The sequence below is a fragment of the Palaemon carinicauda genome, chromosome 13, assembly GCF_036898095.1.
Source record: "Palaemon carinicauda isolate YSFRI2023 chromosome 13, ASM3689809v2, whole genome shotgun sequence".
NCBI classification, from domain to species: Eukaryota; Metazoa; Arthropoda; class Malacostraca; order Decapoda; family Palaemonidae; genus Palaemon; species Palaemon carinicauda.
The window spans coordinates 25,053,278-25,065,777 of NC_090737.1; the positions used below are offsets into that span (position 1 = coordinate 25,053,278).

At 32.6% G+C, this 12,500-nt stretch overlaps 1 protein-coding gene across 1 annotated transcript in view; it reads right to left on the reverse strand.

Annotated features, from left to right (window-relative positions):
• Window positions 1-12,195, reverse strand: part of LOC137651469 (metabotropic glycine receptor-like) — a 53,616-nt gene extending 41,421 nt beyond the window's left edge. The window contains exons 1-2 of the mRNA XM_068384693.1: window positions 12,078-12,195; window positions 6,811-6,876 (exon numbers count right to left, since the gene is read on the reverse strand). Of these exons, the coding sequence (XP_068240794.1) occupies window positions 6,811-6,876; window positions 12,078-12,195 (184 nt within the window). The remainder of the gene's footprint in view (window positions 1-6,810; window positions 6,877-12,077) is intronic.
• Between the last annotated feature and the right edge of the window lie 305 nt (window positions 12,196-12,500).

The window sequence follows — 12,500 nt, forward strand, 5'->3', positions numbered from 1 at the left end:
TTTCTGCTCCTCGAAGAAAATAGCTCGTTTTACTTTTCGCTCACGATCGAGTAAAGATGTGGTCATTCTTACTTCGTTTCTCTTGTCTGTTAAATTGTAGTTATTTCTGTAATCTGACTTTGAAAAAACTGCACTTACTTTTATCAAAATGCTTGTGGTGTCTTCCAATCAACGCTGTTTTATTATTATTATTATTATTATTATTATTATTATTATTATTATTATTATTATTATTATTATTATTATTATTATTACTTGCTAATCTATAACCCTATTTGGAAAAGCAGGATGCTATAAGCCCAGGGGTTCCTACAGGGAAAATAGCCCAGTGAGAAAAGGAAATAAGAAGAAATAAGATATTTTAAGAACAGTAACATCAAAATAAATATCTCCTATATAAACTATAAAATACTTAACAAAACATGAGGAAGATAAGACGGAATAGTGTACTTTTAACTGAAAACATTTATTCAACTACTTTCCATATTTTTATTATGTTCATCTTCAGGGCACATTTCTATGTTTAAACGTAGTAGGTTGGCCAGGGCACCAGCCACCCATTGTGATACTACCACTAGAGAGTTATGGGGCCTTTTGACTGGCCAGATAGTAATACATTGGATCCTTCTCTCTGGTTACGGTTCATTTTCCCTTTGCCTATACACTCACACACCGAATAGTTTGGCCTATTCTTTACATATTCTCCTCTGACCTCATACACCTGACAACACTGATATTACCAAACAATTCTTCTTACTGCACTGTAATTGTTCAGTGGCCACTTTCCTCTATGTAAGGGTAGAAGAGACTCTAGCTATGGTAAGCAGCTCTTCTAGGAGAATGACACTCCAAAATCAAACCATTGTTCTCTAATCTTGGGTAGTGCCATAGCATCTGTACCATGGTCTTCCACTGTCTTGGGTTAGAGTTTTCTTGCTTGAGGATACACTCGGGCACACTGTTCTATCTTATATCTTATTTCTCTTCCTCTTGTTTTGTGGAAGTTTTTATAGTTTATAAAGTTATATTTATTCTAATATTGTTGCTCTTCTTAAAATATTCTATTTTTCCTTGTTCCCTTTCCTCACTGAGCTATTTTCCCTGTTGGAGCCCCTGGGCCATCCTGCTTTTCCAACTAGGGTTGTAGCTTAGCAAGTAATAATAATAATAATAATAATAATAATAATCTGACGTTATTTCAATGCTCTTCTTCCTTTTGATGTTTAGAAGAAAGCCATTATCTCAAACTGTTGGATATATAATTGAGATATAATGCGATAAATTTTGAAGAAATTTCATCGAAGTACATGTACGCAGTGTTACTTTGAAAACAATCGCAAAGTAAAGTAAATTGAGAATATCAAGTGCAATATCTCAAAATGTTACTGATGGATTTCAATAAAAGTTCAAAGTTTTTGTAATTTCTGTTTTTCTGTGTTCTGTATATCAATCTCTGGTACAGTCATTCAATTAGCTCTTATACGTGTTGCATAAAATCAGAATTGCGTGGGCTTAGGACATCTTGCCTTGTTAAACTAACTATGCAATTAATTCTAACAGTCTCAGCTTTACAGTCATGAAGTTTATTATTACAAACAATTCTAGAGATTCGATTTCTGGTGAGACCAAATTGTACTGCGATCGTAATTCATGAAGTTGAATCGGGGGAACTTCTTACCTCTAATATATATATATATATATATATATATATATATATATATATATATATATATATATATACATATATATATATATATACATATATATATATATATATATATATATATATATATATATATATATCAAATGTATACACACATATATATGTTTATATATATATATATATATATATAATATATATATATATAAATATATAAATATATATATACATACATATATATATTATATATATATATATATATATATACACACATATATATATCCCATTCAGCCTTTTCCTTCAAGTGGGTTGACATAAGTTTCATATTCTATGTCATTTATCATTAAATTTCTGTTCTTATTTCGTGTTTCCTTTCTCATAGTGCATTCTTTACAACTCAATTTCTTTCTCAACACCAGACTGCTTCTCCTACAGGGGCCCTGACCTTGTAGAATTCTGGCTTTCCACTAGGATTGCAGCTCTAAGTAAAAGTCTAATAATAATAATAATAATAATAATAATAATAATAATAATAATAATAATAATAATAACATAATAATAATAATGATAATAATAATAATAATAATAATAATAATAATAATAATAATAATAATAGTCCTGCTTTTCCACTAGGATTGCGGCTCAAGTAATAATAATAATAATAATAATAATAATAATAATAATAATAATAATAATAATAATAATAATAATTCTCGTAGCATTCTGCTTTTTCACGAGGATTGCAGCTCAAATAATAATAATAATAATAATAATAATAATAATAATAATAATAATAACAATAATAATAATAACAATATTAATAAAATTATTCTTATTATTATTATTATTATTATTATTATTATTATTATTATTATTGTAGCATCCTGCTTTTCCAATGGGATCGCCGCTCAAGTAATTATAATTATTATTATCATTATAATAATAATAATAATAATAATAATAATCATAATAATAATAATAATAATAATAATAATAATAATAATAATAATAATAATAATTGTAGCATCATGGTTTTCCATTAGGATTGCAGCTCAAGTAATAATAATAATAATAATAATAATAATAATAATAATAATAATAATAATCATAATAACAACAACAACAACAACAACAAAACTGGCCAAATGCAGCCGTCTCTCTCGCTCCAATTGGTGGCGTCAAGTCAATATCAACGTCAGACCTCTTCCCCTGAAGCCGCCAAAATATTTATCACCCCCCTCGGAGAGGATAATGCATACGCCAATATCCCTTTGGCATTTCATTTTTACCCGTGGAGGTTAATGACCGGGATTCGATGACATATTGATAGATGAAAGCAAAAGAATTGTCCCTTCATAAATTTTCACTAATCTTCATCGTTGGAAATTTTGGGTTAATTATTCTAATGATGTATGGTTCTTTTGGCCTCATACTGAGAACACGAAAGATAAAATAATAGGAAATTATTATTATTATTATTATTATTATTATTATTATTATTATTATTATTATTATTATTATTATTATTGGCCTACTACTATTAGCTAAGCTATAAATCTACTTGGAAAAGCAGGATGCTAGCCTAAGGGCTTCAACAGGCAAAAATAGCAAAGCGAGGATAGGAAATAAGGAAATAAATACACTACGTGAGAAAAAATGGATAATCAATATAAAATATGTATGATCAGTAACAACGTTAAAATATATCTTTCACGTATAAACTATGAAGAGAGACTTTGTCAGCCTGTTCAACATGAAAACATTCGCAGTTTGAACTTACGAAGTTCCACAGATTCAACTGCCCGATTAAGGTCATTCCACAATCAGGTCACAGCTGGAATAAAACTTGTAATAAGATTTATCAATTTTCTGGTTGGGGGTATCATTGAAGTATTATGGAAACTGACGAATGGACTAGTTTTCGGTATACTGTGAGCCCGTTACTGGAATCATATTTTACCGCAGGTGTATCACACATGCTAGTACACTGAAACGATATTTCTGCTATATATATATATATATATATATATATATATATATATATATATATATATATATATATATATATATATATATATATATCGCTCCCCTTCGCACTGATAACCTGTTTAAGCCTGTATATTATTGAATCATTGTGTTTGAATTTTGTGCCGTTCTTGCTTGGAACGGATTGTATATGAACTCATGATCCGTTGAAATAAAGTTAGTTGCATTCCCCTCGCTTCTCATTTACAACTTAACTCATCTCTCGCACAATATCCCAATAGTATGCCCGTGGATGGAAGAATAATCTGTAGCTGCCAACAAATAACAGATAATTGTCATTGTATTTGAAGCAGACAGCGTAAATTTCTAAAAGTCCTTCAACCCCTCTTGAACTTAACAGTACAATACTTTACATACATCCTCATAACCAGTGTTTTTCCCCCTCATTTTCACCATGATCAGAATTTAGTTTAATATGATCTATTTTATTCTTCCTTATTATCTTCATTGGCAGTATTCATCATCATTTTGCCTCCTATCATTACTCCCAAAGGTTCCATTCAGATAAAGAATGCCATTCAACTTGACATCGGTTAAACTATACGTTAACATATGAATGGACATGCCTCCCCATCTCTGCACATTCATCTAAGCTATACCGTAAGTGCAATACGTACTTGTCAAAACACGCAACAGCCACAATTGAATTCCTTACGTCAAATAAGGATTTGTGATGCTCTAATCATTTACGCGTATTTGCAGATCAATCGAAAGTGTTGCACATCTGAAATGGACAGATATTCCCAGTTCTATGACGTCATTCATCTTCTCATTGCTGCTGATGCAACTGAGCTCGTATAAATCTGCTTAAACCCAGAGACGCTTTCCCCCATTAACTATCAAGAATTTAACTGATGCCAGTTTTAGTATTGCGCCACACAACAACGATTGGTTGTGGTGGCCTATTAGAAACGTCCCTATCTGGTAATTTGCTGGACTGTAGTTCGAATAAATCTGCTAGACTGGGCTTTGAGTTCTGCTCAAGCTCAATAGTTTCTTGTAATGTTTATAACCTCACCATCCTTGTGAAGTAAGGATGGGGGGTTTGGGAAGAAGCCTAAAGTCTACCTGCTGAGTCATCAGCAACCACTGCCAGGTCATTCCTGGTCCTAGCTTGGGTTGAGAGGGGGATTAGGTGCTAATCATATGTATATATGGTAAGTCTCTATGGCATTGTCTTGATAGGGCACTATCATTGTTCTCTGCCTCTGCCACTCATGAGCGGCCTCTAAAACAACAATGACAGATTGATTTATGGAAATATTCCATTAAAATCAAGCTTGTTTTAAGGCTGTGACGCTATCAATGATAAAAAGTTGGTTTTCTTATTGGGGAATATTACAGCGATAGGATGATCTCGTTAAAATCGTTGCTTAAAGTAAATGCTGGATTCGTGACAATAGTAAGAAATCTGCTAATAATGACCATTATGATAAAAAAACAATAAAAATATTAAAATATAAATGTTTCAGTGACCCTTGCATCGTCTTTCTCTTGACTGCTTGCTTTAGAAACAGATTCATGCAATATTAATAATAAAAACTATAATAACAATAAAGCAAATCGCATAAGCTAATCAAGAGGATATTCAACAAGTTGTTAGTTTTAAAGACAAGACTCGCGGAAGCGGTAGGAAGCATGTCATCTGATTGCTTCTGTCACATCATAGATAAAACTTGAAGAAGATTTCTTTTGTTTACATCGAGTAAATACTCTTCAGATCCCCTGTCTTCATCTTCCAGCAACTCAACCCCGTTTAATCTTTCCACCCCCCCCCAAAAGAGAGAGAGAGAGAGCAAGACATCTATGAACCAAGAGAAAGAAGAATATAGAAGTATATTTAACAGTAAACATATGCTCCAGTTTACTCTTTCAAGATGGAAAAAAAAAAAAAAAAAAAAAAAAAAAAAACTTTCTAGAATTTTGTCTCTTCTACTATGCAATATCCCGGAACAAGTGCAATAACCCTTGGTAGGATAATTGCGTATTGGATTCTTGCGTACCCGGCAATTGTGTACCTTAACTTTAGCGTACCCTGATATATTTGTACCCTAGAACTGTAATAACCATACTACAAATGACGTGTACCACACTTCCTTTGCCATGTAATTTTTGCTAAGTAACTTCTTGTCCATATTAACGTTAATCACATATCTAAAATTCGTATAAAATAGCAATAGACTTACTACTTTAATCCTTAATAAAAATTAAGTCAAGGTTGTCATTCATAAAAGCATAATTATCCTCTCCCTTCGCTACCAGTGGCCCCTTTTTGGGGGGAAACACTGACTATTAATTGAAACTTAAGCGCAAAAAAACTTGCTGAGCTCGACCAATTATTACGGATATTTGTCGCATTAATAAGCACACTCTCCCTAATTAAACCCTTCTCTCTCTCTCTCTCTCTCTCTCTCTCTCTCTCTCTCTCTCTCTCTCTCTCTCTCTCTCTCTCTGTCAGATGATTAAATGGGATAATTAACTGAACACGGAATGTTTAAACGCTTATTACCGGAGCAATCTGTGATGGCGGGAAGCAGGGGGCGTGTGTTTGGATGTACCTTGTTTCACGTCTCTCTCTGGAAGACGAAGAAGGAGGAGGAAAAGGTGAGAAGGAATTTCCGAAGAAAGTTGTTTAAAGGAGACATGGTTTTGCGTTTCGTATTTCCAATAGACGGGGAAACAATAAAGATGAAATATCTAACATGATGGGCTGTTGTTAATCTCAGGAGAGATTAGGCATCAAGAGAATATCCTTGCAGATCTCTCTCTCTCTCTCTCTCTCTCTCTCTCTCTCTCTCTCTCTCTCCTCTCTCTCTCTCTCTCTCAACGACAGATTTACTATGAAAAGAACGTATTTTCACAGGAAGACATGGGTTCTCACACGAAATGCCAATACAATGAATGGTACGATGCAAAATTGCACCACACAATGTATGCTGACAAGCAGTAAATTACGAGGTACGAAAATCATCGAAATAAAAATATTTCTAACTAACAACATCTTTTATAGTTTTCACACACACAATCACACCCCACTCAATATCTGAGTGTGTGTGTGTGCTATATAACAGACAGACTAAATCCTTGTAACAGACTGTAAATACCTGTAATTGTTTTAGCAGCATAAAATTTTACGGTCCCCGGGCTAACAAGAAGGCGCATGGGTAAATCTAAAACAGTAGCACAAACAATACAAATAACAATAAATATACCATAAAGTAATTAGCTTCCTGTTTTCCTTCTCTTCCTAAATTAAAGAGAGATAGATATTAATGTTTAAAGATTCTGTTCGTTTCCTTGTGTGTACAACGAAAGATTTCCAAATAAAATTGAAGTTCATTTCGTATGTTTTTCTCATACTGTATTCTATTGTAATTAGAATTTCGGTTTTGGCTTCTGAATATTCTAGTAATACTGACATACAAATGAAATAAATAAAATTACATATTCTTTCATACGTAAATAAATAGAGCCATATATCAGGAAAAAAATCCAAAAACACATATTTCGAATAAAAGATACAGTTACCGAACATATCAAAATGTCATCATACCTTCGATTTGCTGCTAGAATTGGAATAGGTATAAATATATGAATAAATGTATAATCTCATTCATAAAGAAAATACATATTCAATATACACACGCTCTAGGAACAGTCGACATGGTAATAAGCTTAACAAGCAGAATTCACAAATAATACAAAAAAATGGAATAAAGAAATGTGACAATAAAAATGGTATAACTAACACAATAAGTTGTTTTAATAGAATTAAACGTAATTTTTTGGTTGAAAAGTCAACATGATGAAGCTCAAACATGAATTTAACATTAAAAATAGAATATTGATTCTCGTTGTAAGAACCTTATGTGAAATCTAAATTCTATTATAATCAATAAATTTTATAACTGATACATAGTAACATTGATTTTAATATTCAATAAAAGAAAACAGGGAGTTAGAAAGACTGTGGGATCAAGAACAATGGTAGCTACGTGGTTCTCATTATTCTCATATATGTATATATATATTATATATATATATATATATATATATATATATATATATATATATATATTCTTTTCTGAGTGGAGATACCTTAACGTAGTTCAATGGTTTATATATAGCATTGATCAGCAAAGATGTACTAGTTAGGGCCACCTATACCAGGTTGGTTTGCTGTGAACGACCGGGCTAAAATCTCCCATTAACATCAATCGGCAGCGGACAGCGCGATGATGGAAATGGCCAAACGTGAGACATGACTAAGGATATGTTTGAGGCCTTTGTCCTGCAGTGGACTAAAAACGACTGCATTTGTTGTTGTGTATGTATATATATATATATATATATATATATATATATATACTGTATAGATATCAAATTAATTGTGTAACCCGCAATAATACTTAAAATTTCCATTGAAAAGAAATAAATAGCCTTTACCTATAGACATATAATATATAGACAGCAAGAAGATTCGTATAAAACACACTGATGACAAACCAAGCTGTCCCAAAAGTTCCTTGGATGGCAAAATAAAATCAATATTAGAAACAAAATATAGGACGAAATAACTTTTTTTCTGAAATGTTATATAAATTTCCCAGAAAAACAGGTATTTTAAAATAATAAACATATTTATTAATTATAAACTTATTTCAACACAAGAAAAATATATACACCACTTATCAAATAAGTATAAAAACTACAAATACTCTAAAGTAGCATTGGAAAGTAGTTATAAACTAGCGTTATGAAATGACACGTCGATAAAGCCATACGTTATACGACGGGATTGCTGCGCTATTATTCCCAGACAACGATAAATTTACCTCGAAACCATTTTTCTTCAAAAAATGTCATGAATGTGCCAAAGTTCCTAATAGCGCTTCGGAAAATTATTTTCCACGGCTAGAAAGTTGCAAAAGTTTTCTAACAACCAGATCTAAGTGTTGCTTGGCTTATTGTTGCAAAATTGCGCAAATGATAAAATTCCTTTCGTATTTCAAAATTTCACCTTTAAAATCTCTTTTCACAATGATCGCATATGAAAACAAGAAAATACGGTCTCGAAAATAAAGACAATATAATTGATTTTTATAAAAATAGGACCATCTCATCAAAGAAAATAATTTCAAATCCAATTGTTTTTTCTCATTCACTCAAATCTTGAAGAGAAGCTGCTCTGCCTAACGCCAAGACTTAATAGACAATCTTGAAAAGAATATCTCATCTTATTATATCATCGCTACCCAGAGAGAGAGAGAGAGAGAGAGAGAGAGAGAGAGAGAGAGAGAGAGAGAGAGAGAGAGAGAGAGAGAATTTCTTTTCTTTTCCCCTCTGGCAAGTCTGAAAGGCTGAAAACTCCTCCGTTTTACGAAGTGGCAAATGAGACATTGAGGGCATAAAGGACACGTCAAAGGGACACTGGAGCGATGAAGAAAAAGTTAGAGGATGGAACCATAACTGATGGGTAGGGGATAGGAGGGAGGTATACGGCAGAGGGTAGGGGGAGGGAACATGTGGTAGAGATTGAGAGGGTTCGTAGAGGTGGGGAGGGGGTGAAGCCCCTCCCCCGACAAAACGAGTCTGGTCGCGTCAGCTGTGGAAAGTCCTCTGAAATAAAAAAAAAAAAAAAGAAGAAAGAAATAAAGGAATGCCCCCCAGCGATCGTTCTTCTGCGATGAAAAGTAAGGGGAAAAGATGGTGGGAAGAACCAGGAAAAGGACCCTTTATTCCGCTAAATGTTATTTAGGGAAGAAATGGTTACAGTGAGCTGTCTCTTGTGATTCGTGGTGAGAGAGAGAGAGAGAGAGAGAGAGAGAGAGAGAGAGAGAGAGAGAGAGAGATGGGTTGACTTAGATATTGATAAAGACATCCTGAGTAGAGAGCCAGGCGTCTTAAAATTGCATCCCCTATTATACAGTTCTTGTTACATCTGCCAGTACACTGTTAAAAAACTTGCCGTAAAAACAATAAAAATCCTGGAATAAATGTATACATTTACAGTTCTAAAAACGGATATATTGACGTAAAAGTGATATTACGGTCACCAACCCGTAAAAGATGATAACAAATTAGGGTAAAAATTACCGTCGCCTGTATATTCTGATATACGGCAGAGAACAGTATTTCTACGGAGAATTTCCGAATAAAATAACTTTATTTTTTTCTTTTACATTGTACGAATAGGAGAATTTCCGAATAAAATAACTTTTTTTTTCTTTATACATTGTACGAATAGGGAGAAGTAGAGAAACGGGAATAACGTGAGATGAAAAAAAAATGCATACGAAAACACTAAGATTTAAAAATCAGACATACAGGTAAGAATGGTTTTGAATTGATTTCGTTTAATAACGAGAGAAAATGGGATAGTAGAGGTCCACCCATTGACTCAGATAATTTCGGGCCTTGAAGTTTTAATGAAAAATCTTTTTTAGTTGACAGAGTTCGTCTAGGAAAAAAACGAAGTACAATTATCTAAATTCTCTTTAAAATTATCAAATTAATAAATAGGACTACATTGAGTTTTGGAACTACACTTTAATATAAATGTTATGGTGGTGGAAATTTGATACAAAAATATTTGGAAATTCTGAAAACATTCAACAAAAATTTATGAAATATAAATACGAAAATTTAAGTTCATTTTTTAAAACCTAAATAATTTTTCAAGAGGCTTCACATAATTTTACAAAGATACAGATTGCAGTCAGACCAACGTCGTTCCTCAGGAAGGCCATCTCTTGTTCAAAGCAGACCAAATTTTGAAGCATACACGCTCCCTCAGAAATTTGGTATGGATCTGCACTGATCTCGGACTAAATTCCATTGGGAGCGGCGCCTACCCTTATGACAAATTGTGGTCTCGATGCTCCTGCATTTTCTCTGCAATGAAACAGTTTCTGAACTCCTATTCATGTCGTTTTTCTTCTTTCTTTGATGCAGATCAAGCTTCCAAGGTTGCAAAGGGGGTACATGCAGAACTTTAAAAACTGACCTCATTTGTGCAACGCAAATTAGGAAGTGAATCTTACTCGCTCCCCCAGGAGTTCCAAATTTGAAGTTGATTCCTAAATACAGTTCATCTGGAACCGTTGCTAGTCGACACGGAACAACAAATGGAGAAAAATAAATGTACTACTGCTGTTATACTTAAAACTGTTTGCAGGACAGTCCGTCCGAAGAGAAACTATCTTCAAATTTTGGACGCCACAAAACATTTTCTATTGATTATTTATATATATATATATATATATATATATATATATATATATATACATATACATATACATATATATATATATACATATATATATATATATATATATATATATATATATATATATATATATATATATACACAAAAATTATTATATGCAGATGAACACGTGACTTTTATCATCTTAGGGGTGGGGGGGGATCTCTTCTATCCTGTCCCCATACATTTATTCAACCGACTGTTTCGGCCATTAACTCATGGCTTTCTTCAGGGCTTCATTAGACGATGGAAATACGCTTCAAAATAGTGTAATACACTAGAAATTTAAATATAAAATTTTAATATTTGTGAAGAGATTTTGATACTTAGATTATTTTGATAAATGGCTTAGAAGACGAGTTTCCCTCAAGGGATCCGAAGATCACGAGATCCGCTCCACTTGCTCCAAACAAAGAAGTCACTCCTATTAATGCAGTTCACGCTGGAAGGGTTTTCCCGTCATCCTCAGAATATTAACCATTGAAAACTACAAATATCAACTGGCAATTCAAGAAAATGTTCTTAAACCCCATAGAATATTATATATATATATATATATATATATATATATATATATATATATATATATATATATATATATATATATATATATATATATATATAAAATCATCAGTCGATACTAGTCCACAGGACAAAGGTCTCAAACATTTTCTTCCACTTGCGTCTGTTTATGGTCTTTCTGTGCCAGTGCACACCTATCTTTTTATGTTCGTCAATCCATCGTCTTTTACAATCTCTAGGGACCCATTCTGTTATTTTTAATGTCCATCTATTGTCTGTTATTCTCATTATATGTACTCCCCATGTCCATTTTTTTTCTTATATGTTGTTAAAATGTCCTCTACTTTTCTCTCGTATCCACGTTGCTCTTTTTCTGTTTCTTAGTGCTATTCACATCAATATTCTTTCCATAGATCGTTGAATTGTATCTAGCTTACGTTCTAAGGCTTTTAGTAAGGCTCCAAGTTCCTGATGCTTAAGTTAATACTGGTAGGGCCAAGGGCCATCTTATTAAATACATTTCATTTTAGAGAAAGTGGCATTTTACTTTTCATAATCTCCTTTTGTTTAGCAAATTCTTACATCCCATGCTTATCCTAAGTCCTAATTCCGTATATATACTGACAATATCCATAGGCTCCCCATAACTCTTATTTGTTGTCTCTGCATTTTCATAGAACATTTTCTTAGTTTTACTCATATTCCTTTTCAGTCCTACATTTCGGCTTACTCTTTTCAAATCTTCTATCATCTTTTGTAATTTTTTACATGATTCATTAAACACAACTGTCACCTGCAAATCTTAATTTGTTGAGATATTCCCCACTAATATCAATTCCTACATCATTTACCCAATCTAAATTCTTAGAAACTTCTTCTACGCATGCTGTGAATAATTTATTCCATTCGAGAAAATATCTTCTAATTGTCAATTGATAACCGAGAAGTTTAGGGATAATATTGAAATTTCGGTCACCCAGCGCCGATATTGGAAAATATGAAATT